We start from the raw sequence: 24,337 nt of genomic DNA on the forward strand, positions 1-24,337 counted from the left end.
ACTTGTTTAATGCTGCAGGTGGAGGAGTCTTCTTCTATAGACTGTGTTCAAATATATTTTTTTTTTTTTTCTTTTGGGTCAATCAAATGGTCAAAGTCGTTGCTCTGTCTCTTCTCTTATATTCTTAAATACATCTTCTTTCGTTGTACCAGGTGATGGTGATATGGCGTCCTTGATTTGGAAAACTAAAAAATCTTCCAAGTAAAAATACTCGGCGTTAAAATCTTGAGGAATAGCCCCACTCAGGACCCTTGAAGCATTGAAATAGGGATATAGGATGGAGGCATCAGTGCTTGATTTCCTTAAAACTCATATTTCTTTGCCCTTTGCATCATACCAGAGGCATCACAAACTCCTACTTCTGTTTGACACCACCAACAATACAAAACACTAGACTTCTCCAAGCCTTTACATTGACATGGCCAGTTCCAAAGGAATTGAACTTGGAGTTCGTGAGCACTTGTGCGGGCGTGCGTTTAGTCTCACATCGATTATTCCCTGGATAGATTTTAGGTACTTATACAGAGTCAAAGAACCCAAATAATATCTTCCAGCTAGCTATTTTGAGTGAGATCCTGGGTTGTTACAAATAGTATCAGAACGGACCCCGCCCATAACCTATGTGGACTAAGGAACACTGCAACATGAATCTATTAGGGCTGACCACAAGTCAATCGTGGTAGTTGTAAATAGATTTGAATGGATTTGAACTCTTAGCCTATTAGAGCTTGAATGGGGGAGTATGTGAGAACTCGTGTGGACATGTGTTTAGTCCCACACTGGTTATTCGCTGGATAAATCTTGGGTACTTATACAGGATTAAGAAACCCAAATAATACCTTCCGACTAGATATTTTGGGTGAGGTCCTAGGTTGTTACAGAGCTAGTAGCAACATAAGAAAGAAATCACTAGTATTTGAGAAAATGTCGTATATATTGCAAACCTAATGGCCTACTTGATCTGACAAATGAGCTCAAGTCCAGCCCAACACCAGCCCATGAGAAATCCCAAGCCTGTTTTAGAGCAACATGGGGCCCATCATGCTGGAGAGTTTTAAGCCAGGTGGATTCCAACGGTAAAATATCCTCCAAATCTCCAACGGCTAGTTTAGCGTACGCTTGAGATGACTCGTTTTTAAATCAGAAGGAAGAAGAAGAAGATTAAACTCCTCCTTTTCCTCAACGGCTCCCTCTTCAAATCCACCATCCCTTCTCTTCACCTCAAACTCTTGACACCAAGCTTGAGTGCAGAAAGCGAAAAAAAAAAAAAAATTGGAAGGGAGAGGTGGAAGAAAATGGTGTACACCTACACACCCACCTATTACTCTTCCATCCAAGACACCATCACCTCTCTGTGCAAATCCATCCTCCCCTTCTCCCTCCAGAATCGGCGCCTGCCGCAAGAGCAGAAGCTCGCCAAGCAGCAATCCGACAACCTCAAATGGCAGCAGGACTCCTTCCACCGGATCCTCAACCTGATCGGCCTCCACAAGGAAGGAATCGTCCCCGAGAGCGACGTCACGGCTTTCCGATCCCATCTGCTCGATACCCTCATCGCCTCCCCGGCCCATCCGGAACCAGTTAGTGTGATCAGAGATAAGCTGCTGTTCTTGCAGGTTACTCTTCCTTCAATCCCCTGTTTTTTACTTTCGTGTTGGAAATTGTAGAGAATTCGTCGATTTATTGAATGAGTTCTCGTCCTTTGGTTAGCGTTCCTCTTCTACTCCATGAGCATTTTTTGGTGTTTAGGTGAATTTATACGGAATTTGATTAGATACTTACCTTATTAGCTCTTCTTCTTTGTGGCATTGTTTTGACGCTAAGAGTGAACGTTTATTTTTGTTCTTATCCATGATTTTGTTGGCTAAAAGATGAAATTTTTCTTGTTCGTTCGTAGGAACTTTTCTATGCCAAATGCATCACAGCCGAGGAGTACCATTCTTCCAAGAGGCCTCTGCTGCAGAGGCTCGCCGTGCAAGGGGCCGAGATCGATTGCAGAGATGTGATCGTCGGGACGCCAGCTACTACCACCTCATCGGAAGAGGAGTGGACGGTTATAGAGCTCGGGGACAGAGAGCCCACGACGATGACAACCGAGAAGGCGAAGCATAAGACTTCGATTAGATCTTTTATCGGCAAGGCGGCCTCTCCATACAAATCATGGAGAGGGAAAGGGAAGGAGAATTCTGCGAATTTTTACGGGAATCAAAACGGTAATAAACAAAGTTCGATACTTGCGGCCGAGAGCTCGCCGCTGGTACCTGTCAAGTCCGAGACGACGAGGAGGAAGCCGTTCCATGCTCTATTTCAGAAAGAACAACGCGATGAGAATGAGAGCAAGGACCCATCCATTCCTAGGCCTGAAGAGAGAGTGCCGAAATATTCGAAGAAGAAGCAGTGGGGTCTTGATGGGATCAAGAAATGGAAGAGAAATAATGCTGAAGAGGAGTCCGCAACTCCTTACCTGCCTCCCGGGGAGAGAACAGATGATGATAGTTCATCAGTTCCTTGCATGCTCGTGGCCAGCCCGATCGGAGAAGGCCCTGATACAAAGAGGATGAAGAAAAAGATGCACTCGGATGGCTCCACCTCTGATTTTTTCATCGATAAGGTATGGAAAAAGATGGTTGCATTCTCTCATGAAGTGCATTCAGATGATATTCTGGTTTCCTTTCTGTGAAGGTCTTGGGGGAGAACATAAAGAAGGAGCTCACTCTAATCCAATCGGAACTATGTTCAGAGAATCCAAACATTAGTTTCTCGTAAAAATTTCTCTTCTCAGCATCACATTATAAATCTTCTGTCGAGGATTAGGAGCCTGTATCTACTACTCTTTGTTCTTATTTTAGTCTCCTCTTTTGCTTGCAGGGATGAACAAATCGAGGTAATATCGACGAGGCTTCCTGTTGACAGGGAAGACCTGAACAATTTCTTTCCAAGGTGAAAACTTGAACAATGTACAAAATTCAGTTCTACAAGAAGAATAAAAAGAATTATCAGCTTATTTGATTAAAATTTTTATATTGTTGCAGGTCATGGTGTGACCGGTATGGGGACATTGTGCTCGATGTCGTGAGGAAGGAGTTCAAAGATCATGTTGGTGAGATGGAAAACCTGAGAAATGCTGCAAGAGAGAAACATGGCAGTGCAGATAAATGGGTAGCTTTTGAAGATAACAATGAGAACTTTCACACCAACCTCTGAGGATTAGTCGCTGCTGCAAGGGCTAACTGATAACCGATGGGATGATTTCATCATCATCTCTGTGGGAGGAGATTCAAATGTTGTTGGATATCAGGAGTAGTATGTTTGCGATAATGAGTTGGCTTTGTTTGGCTTTGTTTTAGAGGAGACTCTTTAAGTGTTGTTGAACTCAAAAAGCTCCCTATGGAGGACTGCGTTTGGTGTTTTTGATGACAGCTGTTTGTCTGGTGCTTAATGAACATGGGTTAATTCTCCCTATTCAGGAGTCTAATCACCCAGATGACGGCGACGACGATGACTACCATGATCTCCGTTATACTGTATGGTTTCATTTTTCTTTTCAAAGCAAATCTCCTATTGAGTCTCAAAATTCTAAACTTAATTGATCCCTAATCACCCTTATTTTAAATGCTAAAAATGCCTGTAAATATTTAATCAATTCCCAAAACAATTGAGAATATTAGGAAGAATCTTTAGTTAAGCTCTAATCCATTTTTTCAAAGCATGATGAGGAATGCACATCATGTCTATATAGTCTAATGCAAATGTGCTTTCTCTTTATAATATAGCCCAACTGGACGACTTAAACTTTGACATTTCTTTTCCCCTGATTTTCTAATTCCCTATAGACTCTCTCACTCAATTTACTCATTTCTTCAAAACAAGACTTCCATGATTTTAGCTCTGCTTGCTCATACAATGAGGACCAGAAAATGATTTTTGAATTTATCTTTATTTATCCATTTTTCATAGTTAATGACACACCTTGCATGAACTAAAATACCTAGGTTCTGAACTGCCATTATCTAATAATATTATGTATTATTTGACTGTATCCTTCTGCCATTTTAAATGGATTCCCGAGATTTCTGTCCCTCGGGAAAGAAAAAGAAGAGAAACCGGTTCTGCAATGTTTGATATACCGCATATCTTCCACATATTTTCTTTTTCTAGCAGCTTTTTCTGTGAAATTTTCCAAAAAATGGAGCCTCCACAAGAATTTAACGATTTCAATTATTACGCAAGTACAACGAATCACAGTTTCTTAACAAAGCTTAAACTTGAGGCGAGAAGCACCGAGGAATTGTCTAAGATTCTGATCTGGGGGTTAGTTACCTATGGTTTGTCGTGAGAAGCTATGAAGAATGAATTAGAAGGATGAATAACCATGGGGCATCAGAAAAAGTCATATCCCTGGATTCCATCCTTCGTATGCTTATCAACACCCACTCATGGGGGTTGAAATGAATAGCGTTAGCAGGCAACCAGAGAGGCCACAACTTCATAGATGCAGATAACATTCTTGTCCGATACTATGATATCCTTTGAAATGCTTTTAGCATTTAGCAACTTCGGACCACTCAACCAAATGATAACCACAGAAGAACTGACCAATCTGATCAGAAGCACATTCGTTCCATTCTAGCATGAATTCCCCAACAGAAGCTGCCATGTAGTGTAGAGTATCTGGATAACCTCTGATCTTTAACTTGCAGAAAGGCAGTTCATATGCACTCATTCAAAAAGAAAGCAATAATGCTACAAAAGCTCTTGGCCTAAAGAAAAGTCTCGTAGTAGAAGTCTCACACTAATTATCTTCTTTACACCAATTGAATGAATTCGATCAAGCTTTCCACATGCCATTGTTAACTATGCTTGGCAGCCAATGGTTCAGAGTGACAAAACCTTGTACTTTATTTACATATAGATACAGAGATGCACAAGCAAATGGACTCCATTGAAAATGTCTCAGGGCAATGCTCGAATGAAGAAAACATTAAACCCTGAATGAGTTTACAACCGAGTAAAATACAATGCAGGCTTAGTTTCAATTGATTTTTCTAGTTCAAGTACCGCCTGCAATTCTTCGAATTGCAAAAACATGGAATTTTCTTGCCTTCGTCCTCATGGTTAAAATGGTAATCGTACGTAATCTCTTCCCCAGGGTTTATATCTCTCTCTGCAAAGAAAACCACCTGCAGCATTGCAGACGAAGCTAGGTCATTTGATATAAGAAATTTCCACTCAGCCACCAAGCAACTTTCTTTCATTCAGCCCTCCCAAAGGTTGCAAGTCCATCCAAGGGATGATCCATACTATTCATATTCTATGTATCTTAAAATACATATGGATCAAATTTGAAGTGAATGAGATCGTTATCAAACCACCAATCCAAATACACCTTTTGTTCTACTAGTGAAAAAATGTTTATGCATTTAGAACATAGGTACTGAGTCTCCAAAGTAATATGATTTTTCTTTTTATAGACAACTTGGATATTTTAGATGATAATGAACAGTGTGGACTGTTGAGTTGGATGTCCCATCATATAGATTAACTATATGTGTTCATTAAGTTGGTTATGCCCTATGAAAGTTAAAGCTATTAGCTTACCTTTTTCTCATTTCTGACTGATATAACTTTGGCGACGCAGTTCGGCTGATTCAATCAGTTGGAATGCAAAAAGGATGGTTAGAGAAATAGCAACAGCATTGGAAGGAAAAAGGTACTAGGAGATAGCTCGACTACCAGGCAGGAATGGTTGACAAATCGTGCAATCCCACCTTTGCGAGTGGCATCAATTATATGCTCCTTATCGATTCTAAAAAAGTAGCAAGCACTCTTGTACTGCAATCGCCTTCCAGACTGGTACTCAATTTCTCTCTTGTCAGCAACTCGAAGCCCCACAATCTCTCCAACATACTCGACCACCTGCAGATGTAGGACAAGGCCAGTAGGATATATGGATCTTAAATATCTGCCAATATGAGAATAAGAATAAATAATATAATAAAAGAAGCTCGAAGAATGTTTGCAATTAGGTTGGTCATTACCATAGCTCCACGGGCTATGAACTTCGATGTGTACAGACCAAGTGCATGAATGCCGGATTTGTAGACTACCAAATGCTTCCACCCCTTCGTCTGTTTGTAACGAACATATTCGTTCTGACAAAGAAAAATGGAAAAAAAAAAATTATAACACACTACCATGGTATTTCACCACCTATATTAAGGTGGTGACATACTGTAACGGTCTAACAAATAGGAATCCGGCCAGTCTTTACATGAGAAATCAGAAAATAAGATAATTCAGAGAGTGCATCCCGTGAATCATCAGTTCATGAGAAAACTAAATTTTTCTTCAACATCCAGCTTTTAAATATAGCAACCATACAATTTCTACATGTATGCAGATAAGCAGAGCAGATGTAATTCATTTTAAATCCCAACTGGTGGATACCATGGTCAGAAAAGTTTCTTTGCTCCTTATGTATGTGAACAAGCATGAATTGTTCTTGCAAAAACAAATTCAGACGCAAATTAACTGATAAAGAATTGTTGAGCGCCATCAGAGAGCAATGGCATTCCCTGCATGCTGTTGGTTAAATTGCTCGAAATTAGTAGGAGGGCTAAAACCATCAAGAGAAATAAAATTGATGTGACGACCTAGCTAGTAGATATTAGAAATTAATAGTTTATTACTGTGGAAAAACAACTAGGCTTCTATTAAGAGTTCTTAAGTTTACTAATCAATAAAATCTACTGAAGAATGTAATATGAATTTCTCAATTATCAAGATCTTATGGATGCTTATGATAATAAATCAGCAAAAAAAGCCAAGGAAATACCCGGAAATCATACTCCATATCTAAGCATGGTGGTTTTACCACCCCTCTTGTGCATGACTTTTGCCCGTTAATATGAAGCCATGCATTGATCTGCTCCTGGGAAACAATGCATCCCCCACCATCCTTATATGGCTTCTGAAGAGCAGGATCAAGTCCTTCCTCTCTTTTTCGACCTTTGAATCCCTGTTGTAAATTGGTTTACAAAGATATAAAAACATTCTGTTTAGTAGAGAAACTAGAAGGAATTCTGTCCAACATTTGGATAAAGTACCTCCGTACGAGCACAAGTCCAATCCCTGTTATTTGGAATTTCTTCTTCAGGATCCACAGGATGACCATCAAGAGTAACACAGTTGAGTGTGGCATGATCCAGGCATCTTCCATAAAAGCCAACCTTTTCGTTGTCATCACCTTCAACCTCACTTTGCAGTAAACCCTATCAAAAGGGTAGGCCATGAATAAAATTAGTATATAGCAGTATATACAACTCGACTCAATGGTCTAATAACATTAAGGACCTGTTTGGATATGCCTGCAGGATTGGGCTCAAAATCCTGCAGAAACCAGACCAGGCTCGTCCAGCACAAATTTTCTAAACTATGCACAGATTATGTCTAGCATTATAGAATATGAGACCTGGCCCAGCCTATGTCAACTGGACTTCTTCCAGTCCGTTCCGATAGGCTGGAAAAAAAAAAAAGACCTGGTGAGGTCATTTTTTCTCCCTATAGGATTCAAGCCAGCTCACTTTGAAAAAATCCTTGTGAATACTATAAATATGGGCCGTGCCTACCTTGTGTTCTTGTGAATCCTGGTGGATTGCACAAGAATCTCCAGACATGCCCTAGCTTGTTCATTCATCCTCAGTAAAGTTGCCCTAGGATGTAAAAACAAAAATCCTGATGATTTTCCGATTTGACATTCTTTTTGAAAATAACATTAAGATTAAATAGATGTGTATCCTGATATATGAGTTCCTTGAAGTTTTAAAAATATTACAAGCACCGAGAAGGAAAAAATTTTAGTCACATTTGAATTTCAGAAGTCCCATCGTCCTCTTACATTATACTCTCCCTTTAAATTCCTTTTTATTTGTAGCCAAACAATTTTCACTAATTATCAAACCAAAGTTTGGCAATAGAGAAACAGTACTTCAGGGAGTACTTAAAAGCAGAGCCTGAATAAAAAGTGAAGAAGAACAACAAATTATGTCAACCATGAACAGATATATATATATATATATTCAGGCGGTGGGGTTTCTGAAATTACTTATCGAGCCTTGAGGACATAAAAAGATCCAAAATTAAACCTACAACGGCAAAGGCAGTTAAAGTCCAGTGTAAACTGTAACTTAATGACAATTAACTAGTATAGGGGTGGACATGCATATTGGACTTTACGCTTAATCTTGAGCTAAACAAAAATAAAAAAAATTAGAAACATACTAATCAAAAAACTAATTTCCTCATATTCAAGCAACTTAGTGAAAAAGACAAGGCTGTATATACCTTCTGGTGCGCACACCATGGATGAAACAATACAGAACAATTTGGAACTCTGCACTCTATACATGAGCCCCCAGGTCGGTTACACATTGAACAAGCCTGAAGAAAGCAAAGTCGCAATAGCCTGAATAAGCACCAGATGATAAGAGGAGAAGGCAATTCATATCATGCAAAGATTATAATACTAAATTATACAATATCTAAGGACTTATGTACTCATTCCACCAGGATGGCATTTATTTGAGATGCATGTAGGAGTATTTCACCTTCTTAACAATATCCTTTTTAAGAATATTGAGAACTTACAGTATTCTTCCTAGAAGGACAAGCACCAGACACATCAAAAGCACTCATTGTGTCCACATTTGGGCAACGTGTACCAGGTGTCCAAAGCCCACAAACCACATGAACCCACTGTGTAATGGATAGATCAAGTACTCCAGCAATTATGCTGTTACAAGCCCGAAAGTTTTTTGTCCTAATGTCCCTCTGTTGTATGCTTTTGTTCAGGTTTTGCACATCCATTTTCAAAGCAGTCGTAGGCAAGCTGTTGGAGTTCATTGCTCCTGCAGTGGGAGCAGAACCAGATGAATCATATCCAGATGTTTCACCAACTGAACTTGGTCCCAACAGCTCATTCTTTAGAACTTCAGATGAAGGAACTGTTTTCATGGAATTAGGTCGTAGTCCAACTTTCCAAGCCCTCAGCAGACTTTTCACAATCATTCGACTTTTTAATGCCCGTGTCATTGCACCTCCTTCATAACCACATAGAACACAGACCTAAATATGCATCAAAATATAATAAAGAAGTTAGATTACAAATTGATTAACTCCTGGAGCTTTCTGTCGGAACAGCTTGCATGACAAATAATATGGTATCGTGATAACTACCTTAAGCATCCCAAGACTTGAAAAATAACCTCATCTATACAAAAGTCGTGGAGAAATAAATGGAAACAAATATCTAAATCTGATTTACTACATAACTTTAGTCATATACCAAGAGGCATGCTCATTTTATGCATAGCTTTATTATTGCATATTGAGGTTTGGAATGAAAAAGACACAAATCTTCATGGTTGATGCCCACCATTTTTTTTAACACGAGAACTGTGATGTATGCAAGAAGATCAGCCAGACAATGAAGCAAGGACAGGATTGAACACAGGACTCTTTTATCAACACACAAGAGACTTTACCAACTCAGCTCCATCAAGCAAATGTTTTATATGTTGAGGGCATAGGTTTATTTAATAGGCAGTGGACCTGAAACACACATTACAGCTATCTCTGAATACTTATGGATTCTCCTCTCGAGCACAAATTTACAAGGCTGATAACCATTACTACAACATTTACCCTTACCATTATTAGTAAGAAAGATAAATGAAAACAAGATAGGAAGGACTTTGCAGCTTGCAATTTCTCAGACCGGGATCTCACCAAACATGAAGACATCAAGAAAAGCCAACACAGTTAAACCATGACGGTCCCAATCCCAATTCAAGCACCCACAATGTCAGAACCTAGAAAGCCATATCTACCGAAAACCAAATTTCTACATATGGCCTTTTTCTTTCAGGTTACATAAAGGCTGCCTGTTCTGCATTGAGCTCATTCTCAAATATCATGGAAGGAACCACAGAAGAAAGCGTTCTACTAAGACATGGATAATTAGAGTATGAACAGGCATAACATAATGCAGCACTTATTAAATTCTTACTATGTTTTTGGAGTTGGACTTGCATGGTCTACAATACCAATGACCTTTGGGAAGTTTTGAAACACCATAGCAGGCCTGATGCACCTGTATAAAATAATGCTTGTCTATTACACTTGCACATTCAACAAAAGGAATCAACAATTTGACAAGAATGAGAACTTTATGCCACGCACTCTAATCATGCATCGGTTGCACTCTAGTAAGTGATTGGCATCTTCTTGGTTAGAGCCTCCACAGACACAACAGAATGCATCTGATTCTAAAAGAAAGGAAGGGCACTTGTTTTCTTTGCTACATCTGCACCAGAATATTTAAGAACAGATATAACCATATTGGCATCATATGAATGATAACCAAAAGGAAAATGCAGGCAAGAAAGGAAATGTTCATCAACTTTCATTATTTGCACAATTTGGAGAAAATATAGTGTAATTATCTACCTTCTTGTGCTTACTTGACCCAGCTTGCCAGCATGATCTTGATTATTCTTGGAATTGTTCAATGATCTGATATTTCTTGAAGATGGACATCTCAAAACCTTTCTTGAACAAAATTTTTTACCATGATCTTCCATTCCTGCACAAATTTTAGACCTGATTATTAAATATATTTAGATCAATGTCTTAATAAAATATCTGTGATACTCTTAATCAGAGAAGTCATAAAGATTTTTTTTTAAAAAAAAAATCCATAATAAGCAAATATAGGATCTCCACTCACCAGCTAAATTGTCAGCTATACCAGTTGAAGGGGAAGTTTTCCATTGATTTTCGGCCTCAATTGAATCTGAACCCTCATTCTTCCCAAAAGTTGGTAACCATGTAGGATTTATAGCATTTTTATCTTTTCCAGCAAGTAGAGTGCACTCATGTATATCCTTGTATTTTGGTTTGGACTGGGAGAGAAACCTTTTATGGCACAAACTAGGCTTTATAGTTTTATTATTTCCAGCATTTGTCTCCTTCGCTGTCATGGAAGAATCATCTAAGCATTCATCATTTTTGCTTGAAAATCCTTTATCATTTTGTGACATAAGAGGAATGCCAGAATCTGCTCCATTTCTTTCAACTACATTGGAATTTTCATCAACCCGTAACTTCCACGAAGATGACTTTGCACTAAGGCGTGCTTTTTTGGTCCTTGATGTCATTGTCAGTCCAGCTTTTTTGACAAATTCAGTGGTGCTACACCTAGCTTTTTTAAGAATCAAGCTGAGGGGAACAATTTTTGCAGGCTTCTGTTGACCACTAGTTCCTCCGCTGGAGATGACACCCAGATTTCCACAAACAACAGGCCTCACCTTCTTGTCCATAGTACTCTTTCCATGGTTAGGAGTGCTTCCTATACAACTTAGCGACATGAATTTAGGTGCTTTTCCAGCAAATACACAGTTTCCCTGTTTTGAGCTTGCAGCTAAATCTTGTTTTTCCTTCTTTCCAGCCAAAACATTCAATGTTCTAAGAAAATGATCATCACTAGCCGATTGCATCTTATGATACTCCCACAATTTATGACGGTCGTCAAATTTCTTTATGGTATGGGGCTTGGGGGAGGACAAAGCAGAGCGTTTCCGCTTGATGCTCGAAGACCTGCAAGACGAGACACATGTCTTTTGCATCATGTCATCAGGTAGAGATGGAGCTTCAACCCCTTGGGTTAAAGAAAGGTGAACTTTTGAATGGCCAATACAGTCAGAGGATTCAGAATGTACTACAGATAATCCAGTTACTGGAATTGACACATCCAGTCTATTCCATTCCATAGGTTCCTTCCTGTTATCTGCTTCCAACATCCTTTCAGTCTGCCACTTCTGGTTGATCTTTTCATGAGCCTTACATGCTTCAATGATCTGACTTCTTACCCTCCTTCTTTTACATGAATTCTCCAAATGAGCTTCATGAGATGAATGATTTGGCAAAGACGGCAACCCAGAACTGGCTGGATCCATATTACCCTTGAAAGTGAGGGATTCTATGCACTCTCTACTGCCTAGTGCTTCATCAGATGAACCACTTTTCTCAATTCCTGATCCTTCGTCAACCACAAAATCATGGACAGCCTTAGCATGGCCAACATATCTGCTGCAGGAATCAACGTTATTAGCTTCAACTGAAACCTCAGTTACAGCAGGAGCAGAGGATCCAGAAGAAATATTAGACATCTGTTCTGCTTTCATTGACTCAGAATCTTGATTAATTCCATCAATCTCCTTCACAATATTCTCTGCAACTTGATCACCAACTATTGTTGTCGCCTCCAATACCTGTGCAGGCTTGCCAATTATACCATCAGAGTGTGCAATCACTTTGCTTGGAACATCTCTCGACAGAGCAGTCTGGCTGTCATTCTTCATGACAGTATTGTTCTTGAAGCATTCACATTGAGTTAGTCGACTTCTTTTGCCATCTCGAAGCAAATCATCTTTATCACAAGGTGGCATGATACGCACTAATTTGGCTTTCCCACATACATTTGGTTCACCTAAGGCATCATAAGGGCTACCATTTTCCAAGATATGACCTGTCACACAATTTGAACATAGAGAGGAGCAGCATTTTCCAGACAAGTAAGGACTTTGTTCCTTCTGCTTGCACACTTCAAACTTAGCACAATCAGTAGCGCTGTTTGAGAGTCTCCCAAGTCTGAGATAGAGATCATATACATAAGAGGTTAGCCAGAAATCTAGCTTGGAATGGCTTCATAACTGATTAATGGATATTTCCAGCAAACAGAGACTATACAGCAAGAAATGAACTAAGACAAGAATATCATATGAAAACAGTGGAGAGAAATCACTTGAAGATTTTACATTTTCTTTGTCTATAAAAGAAAAGATTAACAAAATCGAAATTAAATGGATAAGCTCTAGGTCTCTGCAAGTGAGCAATTTTCCAACCTACCAGCACAATCAGTCAAAACTTAAAAGTAAGAACATTGGAACATTGGAATACCAGCACAATCTTTATGTCCCATAGTTTCCCTTCAGTCAAAAGTTGGTGGCAAACAACATTAGATATAAATAAAAGCAAAAGCATAGGCTCGCTGTTAAACTGTAACTTGCTGTACTTGGTCAAGGATGACTAGCAACAAAGAGCATATGGCAAAAGGAAAATATGATGGACGAGGAAAAAGAAAAAACAGAATTAGAACAAATTGTTATCAGAATCCACCACAAGTATGAGAATCCAATAGCAACCAAATCTTCATTTAAATAGGTCCTGGTTTAAGGATTGACAAATGATCCATAAATAATTGAGAATGTTTTATGACCAGCTTCTAATCTAGTACCAACCACATGGAACTGTGTGAATTCCTAGAGCATCTTTAGACAAGAGATGCTGCCAAAACCTCGATAAGCAGTTACCAAAAAATGTTGTTCTAATTATGCAGTTTAAGTTCATGGTGGAGAGAAATTTGGGTTCCTCTAGATTAAGAGTATAGAAGAAGGGGAAAGTAGCACCATTTGATATTGGAACTGCATTGATCTTGTAGGCACAAAACACGAAGTCCACCAAAAGATATCAAATCATATTCTCAATTTGATTGGCAACTTGCCATGTTTATAAATGAATAATTATCAGAAGTTATGAAGTGCATACCCATTAAGCACTAATTGCACTAAGTGATGAACCTCAGCAAAATCGGTAGATTTTTAAAAATGAAAAGCAAATGGGAAAAAATAATATGAGACGAAATTAAGGTATAAGATATTTCTTGGAAAAACCACAAGTAAGAAGAGGCCTTGTGAGAAGATAAACAGTTCTCCTGATTAAAATCAATGACAGTAGAGAGAAGCTTAAATTCATAGATGATTTAGACATGTTCACAACTAGTTTCATGTGTTCATATATCAATTTAACTCCAATATTCTTAAACAACCTGAAGAAGGAAACCTTACGACTGTAACGATCTTAAACCTGTACAAAGTACAAAGAAGTATAAATAATAAGAGGAAGCGAGACAGAGGATAGAAAAGGAAGACATGAGAAAGGCAGAAGAAAAAAAGGAAGAGCAATATGAACAAAATGAATGAATGATCTCATACTTCATTTTGTATTTTATTACATTAAAATGCACTTCATAAGTAGCTGGATTTTATTTGTTACATCTGAAAGCAGCTAAGGGAACAAAAAATTATGTAAACAGCTTAATACAAAATACTTCTCACTCAATGAAATACTAGATTAAATATCTTAAGCCAGCAAAATCGACAACATCGAGATCCAGAGTGAACGTTAAATTATTCCCTTACTTGACAAAATAAGAAAAACATCTTTAAAATTTAAAATACCCTGAACCACATTAGCTCTGCTTATCTACTTGTGATCAGAATCTGCAAAATTGACCAAACAATAATTGCTTGAAGTGGAAATGAAAGCAAGCATATTTTGTCATAATAGGAGGTTGATCATGGTCCTAAAACATAAGAGGACGTGGAAAAGCATAAGCATTTGAAAAAGAATTAAGAATGAGAGATATTTTATGAGCATCAAATTAAATTAATAAAATCTTCACCATAGTAGCAATAACCAGTGGCATGAGTATTGTAATATTCAAGTTATTTGAAAGTTAGGCAGATGCAGTCACCGTGGTAATAAAGCACCTAGAACTGTGCTCAAAGGAGTTCAAGCATAGCAGAACTTGGTACATAAACTGTTCAGTAGTGAAGGTTTAAGATGAATACTCAAGCTGCCCTCTATATTAAAACTTAAACTGCCCCATGATGTGTTGGTTATAATGAAATTTTCTCCAGAATACTGCACCTAATTCTAGAGAACATCTAGTATCAGCTTTGAAAACCATATTTATAAAACCAAAGCCTCTGAACAAGATCTACAGAAGTAACTATTCTTTGAAAAACTATTTTAACAAATGGGAAAACTTGTAAAGGATTTTACCAATAACCCTGATAAAACTCAAGGAGCCCAATGTTGAACTTCTTGAAAGCCACTATTCTACACTAAGGGGTTCTTAAGGAGCAAACACACTCCATGAATGGTCAGGTAACAGACATATGTGTCATAACACACTCATAAAAGCAAATTGTCCCCAGGGTTCCAACTGAGTTTGCCTTGCCAAGATCCTGACTTCCGCATATGATGACCTTCCAACTAAAATAAACTGAGGGTTGAAAACCTCAAAAGTCATGTTGGTTTACACCAAGCTAAAATGAATTGCATTTTTCCTGCAAGCAACAATGTATACAACTAAGAGTAAAAAAGAGAAAAAAAAATCTTCTTCAAATGGCATAGGTCTTCTTGTGGCCTTCAATATATGAAATTCTTGCAAAAACTGCAATAGAACCGTCATCTTAGAGAAATACTTCGTTTTTTTTTTGAAGATATTTAACCATCCTTTGAGATGTTTCTTTCTAACTTAGTAAAAGAACAATCAACCTATGCCACTATGACATGCATCCCAATTCTTGAGCACCCAGCCCAATAGCACATGCACAAGAATTCTCAGCATGACAAGCAGCTTTATCAGGTTCAACAAGGTCATCCAGAAGAGTGAACGCAAGCATGTAGACAGAACCTTGTTGCTAACAGCCTAATGGGTTGCATGCTAGGGAAATGATACTCACAGCCCTTCATGCACTCACCTGTATCCAACATGAGAGCTGTACCATTTTAGGCTCATATATTGGGCATACGAGATCCATTAGGGCATAATGAATAGCACGGGGGACATGCATGCCCCTCCTAGTTCACAAATTACATGCAAAGCCAGTTCAAATATGTTCTTGAGTATTTGCTTCCAAGTGTTTATGATTCTCTTGCTAACATGTCAAGTATGTACCAGGCACTTCCCCTGCTCATATGCTGCAAGTTGCTTTTTCAAATGCTCTTCATCCTCACATGCCACTTACATAACTAAGAACCAACTGCAACAAGCTATTTAACTAATTAGAACTGGTTCCAATAACCCAACCATGACAAATCAGTCTCATGCAAAATTTGCACTTCAGTGCATCACAAAGAGGCGCCCTTGACAATACAGAAACTTGTAAACTGTGGTTCATGAATCAAGGCATTGTTGAGTGTGACCACACAAGCACATATGCAAAGGGAAGGGCTTCAGCAAATATCGCTTTGGGGTAAATAAGGTGAATAAAACTACTTATTAGGAAGAAGCTTGTATTTTTTCTCATTCTAACAAATTCATTTATGCTCCATTTTACACATAACTCTGAACAAATATATCAACAATCTGGATAGAACTTCTATCTAGCATTTATGGCCTAATGCAATCACTTTGCAGTTATTTAGCTCACCATAAAGAAGCCAGAGATGGTTTTTAGACTGTTAGAACACATTATTGAAGCCATTACCAACCAATCTACTCTATCCAAGATCTATTAACATGGATAGGATAGGAATCTTTTTAAAATACACAACATGTTTTATCCACCAAATCGCTGAGTTATCATAAAGTGACCACAGTTAGTTTACATTACTTTATTCTATATCACAAACTAACACATTAACAACCTGTTAATGAGCACCAAATTTTGCCAGATCCAAAAAAAAAAAAAACAGCAGTTTGTCAGTTGATACTCAACTATGCATCACTTAATGGGAAAAAGAATGGAAATTGAACTATTTGCAATTCTGAAGTTGCAAATTTGGACGATAATACCAAACAATAACGTTAGCATAACTCCAGAAGGGCAACTAAGAAACATAGTGCTGTAGTCTAACAACTAGTCCCATAGAAGGGAAGCTTTTGAAAAATGAGTTTAACAGAAAAAAGATTTTATGAAAGTTACCTCAAACAAGGCTGCTCATTGGCACCACAAATGCAACAAGTAGAAAACTGAATGGTGTGCCCTTTAGAACAAACCGAGTCTCTCCTCGTTGCAGCTATGCAATTGCAGCATCTGTTTGGACCTGCATTTACATGACCCCAAGAATAATATTATATGCCTGTCTATACATGTCAAAGCTAAGACCTAAAAAAGGATGAAAACATAATCCAAATCCCATGATCTATGTTTGTTAATCTGTCAATTACTGATAACTAAGAAATTTACCTGTGAAGCCAGGCTTGCCAGTAAAGACTTGAACACCAGTTATGTGACAATTTGGGCATGAATGTATAGATCTAGCAGCTATTTTGGAGATATCCTGATGAATGTTAACAAAAGGTTCTTGCCTTAGCTCTTCAGGTGCCGTCAGATCATCTTGGCAAACATTCCTTTGCAATTTCTTAGATGAAAGACAGCATAATCTTCTGTGCTGTGCACCCGTTTCAAGGGGTGCAGGGGACTTTTCCTGCTTAGAAAACTCAACCATGTGCCTTAAAGCAAGAACTTTCAAGTTCTCATCCATCAATGGCTGGGATGTATCAAGACTATTCTTATTTGAAAAGGAAGAAGATGGTTCTGAAGCACGTAAGGAGTTTGTTGAAGAGAGATTCACTTGGATATCTGAGTTTAGAGAACCAGGTTCCTCAGTAGCATAAGGAACTGGATTTGTAGATCTATGAAATGCATGATCACAATGATCCCTGCTTGCAAAGGAGGAGACTTTCCCACATTGGCTAGAGTTCCTAGCATCAGGTGCAGGCTGCATCTTGGCGGGCAGCTGACTGAGATACAAGGAAGATTGTCTACCATCCTCACAAGAACTACTGTAAGGATGATGTCCACTAGCAGCCGAAGCAGGAAATCTGGTATCTGCTATAGGCTTATTTTGGACCAGATAGCCTGATTTTACCATGCAATTATCAACAACTTCCAGCTCCTTATCCACATTTTTAAAAAGATCAGACTGGTATGCATCAGAACCCTTTTTAATTCCATCAGTTATATCTGTCAGAGAATCTGAAAGGTTGCATTTGACAGAAATGGAGTCACCATCAAGCAACCTTGACAGAAAATGCTCACTGTTATTAGCAATATTATCAACAGACTGAGATGTGTTGTTCCCTTCAAGGTTTGAAAGAAATAATGAGATCATTGAATTCTTAGTTGCATCACCCATGGCCTTTGATTCAGAATGATTAATGGCATTAGTAGTTTCAACTGCATGTTGTGAATGTTGTCTATTTGAAGATGATACTTCTGAAGGAGTGCGCTGGAGATTTAGCCTTGCTGTCTTTGTTTCCCTGGGATAATCAGCTGCATCAAGAATGAATTGATTACGCAACTATCAAATAAGATGAAGGAAAAACGCAAAAATAAACAAACAACTTAATTTTCAAGTATATATCTCTATCTCTCTCACACACACAAACACACAATAAATAAATAAACACAAAAACAAACAAGCAAGCAAGCAAACAAACAAAGCCAACTTACTTCTGCATGTCAGTGGCTGAGAGAACTGTGGCTTCTTTGAGTTACATAGTGCTCCAAATTGCAGCATAGCTGCTGGACCTGAACCTGCAAAAGTATGGTTATGTTGAGATGGCTGCCCAAGCCTCAGTTCAATGGTTGAAGAAGCACCATCCCTATTGACTCTAGATGATTCACTGGAAAAGTAACCGCTGCTGATGCTGTGGTCATGGCTGAAAGATTTTTTTGTGCCTGCATATGGAAAGGACATGGATGGGTTTCCACATTTTCCCGAGCTATCAGTATTATAAGCATCAAAGTGATGCCCAACATTCTGTTCTCCCTTATGCATGGTTGATTGAGTCTCCTTAAGACCAACACAAGCATGACTTTGCTTCACTGCCTGCATTGTCTGGTGCTTAGCTACAGTAGGCATGGCACTTTCTGATGAACTGGAGAAGTTTTTGGAGAAAAGATTATGTCCATTCAAATAATACCCCTGATCAGCATTGTCTGTCTCCTTGTTCAGTGATTTTCCAAGGGTGGTATATCCCCCTACTGCTGTATATGGATGACTATTATACAAAAACTTGTTCCAAGGTTCTCCAGGTTTCCATAGTCCACCAAATGCGCCCACGGTATTAGTTGCCCCAGGATTTTTAAACAGGGTTGTGGCCTTACTAGCCTTAGATCCGAGCAAACCACCTTTTACCAATGAACCATCTGACCAATCCCATCCATTGACATCATCTGGAGCCATAATCTAAACCACCAGTAAAACATTAAAAAGTTGTTCCCAAAAACCTGAAATAACAAAAGCAGTGCTAAAACAAGACTTGCTATTTCATTAACTGATGCATTGTTTAGATTGTTCTTATCATAAAGGCCTTTTTAGAAAGATGTTCAAGTGCTCACATTTTATGATTTCTGTAGCACCTTGGATCATGTTTTGTGATACATGTGCTGCTTGTCCATTATCCGCTTACTTTCTTTATTATGTAAAATACAAGTGCTCCCAGTTTGATTATTATGTATCTATTTTAATTCTCAAACTTTTATTATACTCACTCAAGATGAAAACAAGTTAGGGATACTGTACAGAGTAAAGAGGCTAGACAAGGTTCATCTAGTAAAAGTTCAAATAAGAATTATATGGAAGTACGAAATGAATGTGAAAAATGGGATTTTTTCCCTCTCCACTATCTTAAAAACCAAGAAATAGCTGAAAAATTAAAATTTCCACTAAATGGTGATTCAACAGCACAAATAAATTCACTTCCTGATTCCCTACATTATATCACCAAGGCTAATACAATTGAGGAGAGCCAAGGTGATTAAGAAAGCTGATTCAATAGATGAAAATGAGTTGCTCCTTCCTAGCAAATTTTCTTTTCGTAGTCAAATATTGATGCTGTATAAGCATCAACAAGCTTAATGATGAGGTTATAACTAACCAACAGAAATTATTGAAGCACAAAAACAATCTTCCCTGCAACGTCTCAAGTGTGCAAGAGACGTAAGAGCTGATGACACATGTTCACTCTGGCAATGGTGAATGGCACGTAGATTTGATATCTTGAACAAGAGCATGAGCAAGATTCAATGAAATAAAAAACAAAATTCATCTCGCTCACAATTTAAAGTGGATCAGGTAAGAAGATCAAATAAAAAGTGGCCATATGGCATCAGAATCAATTTGGCACATAGGTTATGCATGTTGACATTTTGTTTAAAAGCTTTCTTTTTCTACCTTCTTTTCCTCCGAGGGTACAATATAGCTCTTAGGCCGAGCCCCTTGGAATGACTTATATAAGGCACAGGAAAACCCAGATGGGGATTCTAAAAAGAGTAGTCTAATGTTACGGATGAAGAATCCACCTTTTCATTAAAGGGAGACTGGTTGATTATTCCGAGCTTGAATTTTTCTCAACTAAGAAACGTAACATGCACCCTCTGGAATGAAGAAACAAAGGCCCAATATCCAGTACGATCAAATCAAACTGTTTCTCTTTAGCACCTAAATGAGTTTAGAATAAAATATCTAATTGTCAAGTCTGTTGAAAATCATACCCACTATTTACTCATAATACCCTGGCCATAATCAACAAGTGGACAATACAAAGATTTCCAGTAACAAACACGGAAGATTTCTCCAACCTTCAATAAATGGAAAATCAGTATAACAAGTAGATAGAAAAGAAACTGACAAGATATTAACAGATAGTAAAAATAGCTTGCCTATCTCAGAGATTGGCTTAAACAAAACAATTTACTGAAGATGGTACTCACCCCTAAACACAGCTTGCGCCACTGTGCAAGAGTCATTCCATTCTCCAAATGGACAGCCTCACCAGGGTTAGCCGAAGGTGTTCCTGAATGCTACAAAAGAACTGTGATCAGAAAGACTCTCCTATGTGAATACCTCTATATGTAAAAAGTAGAGGAAAAAAATAAGAATAGATAACTAGAACAAGTTCGGGTTACACAAGTATCTTCCTAGTCTACCTCACAAAATTTTGCCACAGACATAGGTAAACTATGACAAAAGCAAACAACTCCAAAAAGCCCGATGTCACTTGCAAACAGCTCTCCAACTGTCACAGAGTAAATGATCATGTCAGAAATTATTATCCGGAACAAGTTAAATTGATTTGCAATCAAGTAACTAAGCTAGATATAACATCATAAGAGATGTTTTAATCCGTTGGTCATCAAGAATATAAAAGATGAATGGGGAAGAAAATAACATAAGAGCTCAGTATCGTGTAGTTCACCAGGGTAATCCACCTGTATTCATGCAGAAGACACGGGGGCGCCCTCTGAGAAAGGAAGATGCATGACAAGAGATAGAAGGCTTGGTCTCAAATGACATGTTATGCAAGGTCTGAACATTTAAGGTATGACGCTGGCTGGAATTTGAAGGGCTACTGATGGTAGGCCACGCATGCCCCATAGAAGGTGCTGCAATCCCTAAACTTTTACCTTGAAATGCTTGATGGGTAGTTTGTTTAGCAGATTCCATACCACAACAAGGAGAAGCAGTTACTTGAAGATTGTTGTGCAAAACAGGGGGTTTCATGCAAGTAGATAAGAATGACCTTGGTGCAACAAATGAAGAAAGCTCATTTCCATTTCCCATGACAACATTTCCATGATTCTCTGGCATAGTTGTAATACTTGCAACTGGTGCCCCAGAACTTGCACCACTGACATCAATACCACCATTATTGCCATGTAGCTTGGTTAAAGAAGGCCTCGAATTTGGTAATTGAGAAAAATCACCAGATAAAAGAGCAAGAAATGAATTGCCCAGTTCTGTTTTCCCTGATCTGCAGGAGTCTAAGTTCAAAGAGTTAAAGACCAATGATTCTTGAACTATTACTTGATCCTTCTGAAACGAATCTTGTGCAATTGAAGGATGAATATGCTGGCGCAAATTCATGGCCACCTGCAGCTTAAAACAATGCAAATTAGCCTACCCACAGCAAGTAGAACAAATGCTTGCTAATAAAAATGGAACTTAAGATTAGCAAGAAATATTTGCAGATAAAACAGAAATATTTACAAGCTCTCGTCTATTTACACATAATCCTTCCAACCAATACCATGCACCATAAGCATGCCCAAAAAATCCATCTTCATGAACCCACTTAAAATTTCTTAGAATCCCATTTACATGCCACACCATTCCTTTAGATTCTCCAGAAGAGCACCCACACTCCTCTTTATCCCCATCATTTCTAAAATGCATCAGACAAGAGAATCTTAAATCTTTCACACTAGAGAAGTTAAAAACATTTTATAAGACTAAGTGAATGCAGAACTTTGGATACTACTTCTCTCAACTTCCAAAAAGTAAAAGAAGAAAACATGCGCCGATGGGCTCAAAAGGATCTATTCCTCTACAAGTATCCCGTTATAGTCAGTTTGATTTTAGACTCTTGCTAAACAGCAATGATCACCTACACTGACCATAAAATCCCCCAAAGATTGAGGTAGAAATCTATTGAAACATTACATGGCCCTCTATGTCATGGATTGCAGTTCTCTTGCACACCACACAGTAAAGAATGATGCTTATTATGTCTCACTTTCACTAGCTATGCACCCATCATGTCTTGGATTCGGACAGCCCATACCTACTACATAGCAGCAGTGTATATGAGGACACTGTATGCTACAAAATGATGTGCAGTCATATATTTGCTACCAAACATTTTGAAAACATGTTTCCTCAATAAAGTTGTTATCATGTTAGTACATAGTTTCAAGGATGTTTATCGGAAACAACAATGGGTATCTCAGAGAATCTATCACGCATTATGTGTTAGTGTGAATCAAATATGTATGTCTTGGTTCAGAGGCATGTCTATTCGAAATATTAGCATCAATATTCTGTTAATTATCATTATCCTTTCCTAGCAACCTCGTGATGATGTGCATCTTTATTGCCAATATTAACTAGGTTTTGTATTATTCACAAACAAGAGCAGCATGCCAGTATGATATGGTACAAAACTCTTGTTTATACAAGCATAAAATGCAGCACTTAAAGAATCATGACCTTTGGCCACCCAAATGACCAACAACCCAACTGGATCAAGATAACATTATAGCAACTTAATTAGGCCTCAACAAGCGTCAGTATCGTCAATATTGTTACTCTAAGAACACACTACAAGACTTATAAGAAAATACTCACCTTCTATGCCTGCTTCATTACATTTAAAATATTGTCATATAGCTCGCTAGTGTCGCCAATGGGAGCAAGATATGCATAATCCCCATAGCCAGATGTTCACTAATTGAGTTTGACCATAAATCATAATCACATGTTTCATTTGGTTGCGTCAAACTCAATAATTCCAGCTGGATCCTAAACTACAACGAATCAAACTCTTTGACCATTCCTAGTCACTCTGCTTCAACCACTGCAGTCAAGTCGAGCACTTACTTCACTGGCCTGACCCACTACAACTCTGTTGCCATGTAGCAAAAGGAGTGGGTGCCTGAGCATAGGCAACCGAAAGATGAAGTCAATGCTCATTTAATGTTTGAAGCCCTACCATCCGATGAAAATATCCAACTATGTTTTGAAAACTGATAAATACGCTGAAGTTATGTGGAGATGCATTCCCATTGTTTCTTTGTTAAAACATAATTAGAAGGGGCTCTATTTAACAAAGAACGACGCCTATTAATCATGTATATTGATTTATTTAGGGGGTAAACTCTCCGATTGCATAGAAGTTCGGTGTGATCATTAGGGATACCTCATTATTGTAATAATAGCCCAAATGGCATTTGTGTGTGGTTAAGCTTGGTTACAGCAGCGACATCCATGGTTTTCTAAGTAACGCACAGTACAGGCAACCACTTCTATAAACACTATTTCTATATTGATCATCCACGGCATCGAACGAAAACTTCCAGAACCCGAAAAAACACACATTGTCAAAATCTAACCAGAATCCCAGGAGCAATCGTCAGTTCTCCCACGATCAAATCCCAAACCTTCCAACGCATGCAAATGATCGAGAACTCCAACATCCAAAATCAATACCTGACTGGCAGATCCCGCCGCAGGAAGCTGCGGCAGTGGCGGCGTCAACGGAGGAGGAGGAGGCAGCGGCATGGCTGGCCTCGGAGCGCTCGCCGGCGGCATCGACGGCAGGGGAGGCCACGCGGAGCCGCATTTGACGTGCCACGCATCGTCCATGGCCCGGCCCCCCACTCGCCCTACGGCGCGCAGCGGCGTGGATTCCGACCAAAGGCCATCGGAAAGGGAGGTAACACCGAACACCTTTCAGAGAGAGAGAGAGAGAGAGAGAGGTTGGGGGGGAGAAAGATAGCTTTTTCTTTCCTCTCTCTCTCCGCCTTTGGTATCTCTATGTGCAGTTCTTTTCAGCCCTCTCAGCGGTCACAGAGAGAGAGAGAGAGAGAGAGAGCAGGGAAAGAGGGCAGGGGAAGTGAGGGGGAAAATGATGACAGGG

The 24,337-nt window shown here is 38.7% G+C and overlaps 2 protein-coding genes across 3 annotated transcripts; one reads left to right on the forward strand and one right to left on the reverse strand.

The window, feature by feature from the left end:
• Nucleotides 1–1,177: 1,177 nt before the first annotated feature.
• Nucleotides 1,178–3,493, forward strand: LOC103715981. Its single transcript, XM_008803794.3, has 5 exons — nt 1,178–1,616; nt 1,898–2,611; nt 2,683–2,762; nt 2,869–2,940; nt 3,033–3,493. The coding sequence occupies exons 1-5, from the start codon at nt 1,296–1,298 to the stop codon at nt 3,202–3,204; spliced, it is 1,359 nt and encodes a 452-aa protein (XP_008802016.1). The 5' UTR covers nt 1,178–1,295; the 3' UTR covers nt 3,205–3,493.
• A 1,265-nt stretch (nt 3,494–4,758) lies between these two features.
• On the reverse strand, nt 4,759–24,337 carry LOC103715982. 2 transcript variants are annotated; one of them, XM_008803795.3, is made up of 19 exons: nt 23,908–24,335; nt 21,132–21,792; nt 20,850–20,938; nt 20,634–20,723; nt 18,369–19,107; nt 17,100–18,188; nt 16,836–16,956; nt 10,787–12,708; nt 10,507–10,642; nt 10,240–10,363; nt 10,067–10,150; nt 8,647–9,123; nt 8,344–8,439; nt 7,107–7,271; nt 6,836–7,018; nt 6,039–6,152; nt 5,734–5,916; nt 5,599–5,643; nt 4,759–5,180 (listed from the first exon to the last, which is right to left on the reverse strand). In XM_008803795.3, the coding sequence occupies exons 1-19, from the start codon at nt 24,061–24,063 to the stop codon at nt 5,046–5,048; spliced, it is 6,609 nt and encodes a 2,202-aa protein (XP_008802017.1). In that variant the 5' UTR covers nt 24,064–24,335; the 3' UTR covers nt 4,759–5,045. The 2 variants fall into 2 exon arrangements, with proteins under 2 accessions (XP_008802017.1, XP_008802018.1); XM_008803796.3 differs by lacking the exon at nt 8,647–9,123 and having other exon boundaries at nt 23,908–24,337.

Source organism: Phoenix dactylifera, chromosome 1, assembly GCF_009389715.1.
Source record: "Phoenix dactylifera cultivar Barhee BC4 chromosome 1, palm_55x_up_171113_PBpolish2nd_filt_p, whole genome shotgun sequence".
Classification (NCBI taxonomy): domain Eukaryota; kingdom Viridiplantae; phylum Streptophyta; class Magnoliopsida; order Arecales; family Arecaceae; genus Phoenix; species Phoenix dactylifera.

Bases quoted from the DNA above. Each gene is read 5' to 3' on its own strand.
- LOC103715981 (XM_008803794.3), top strand. From the start codon at position 1,296: ATGGTGTACACCTACACACCCACCTATTACTCTTCCATCCAAGACACC. The intron at 1,617-1,897 runs GTTACTCTTCCT...GTTCGTTCGTAG, and splicing joins ATAAGCTGCTGTTCTTGCAG to GAACTTTTCTATGCCAAATG. The intron at 2,612-2,682 runs GTATGGAAAAAG...CTTTCTGTGAAG, and splicing joins CTGATTTTTTCATCGATAAG to GTCTTGGGGGAGAACATAAA.
- LOC103715982 (XM_008803795.3), bottom strand. From the start codon at position 24,063: ATGGACGATGCGTGGCACGTCAAATGCGGCTCCGCGTGGCCTCCCCTG. The intron at 19,108-20,633 runs GTGAGTACCATC...CTGGTGGTTTAG, and splicing joins GGCGCAAGCTGTGTTTAGGG to ATTATGGCTCCAGATGATGT. The intron at 8,440-8,646 runs GTAAGTTCTCAA...TGCTTTCTTCAG, and splicing joins GTCCTTCTAGGAAGAATACT to GCTTGTTCAATGTGTAACCG.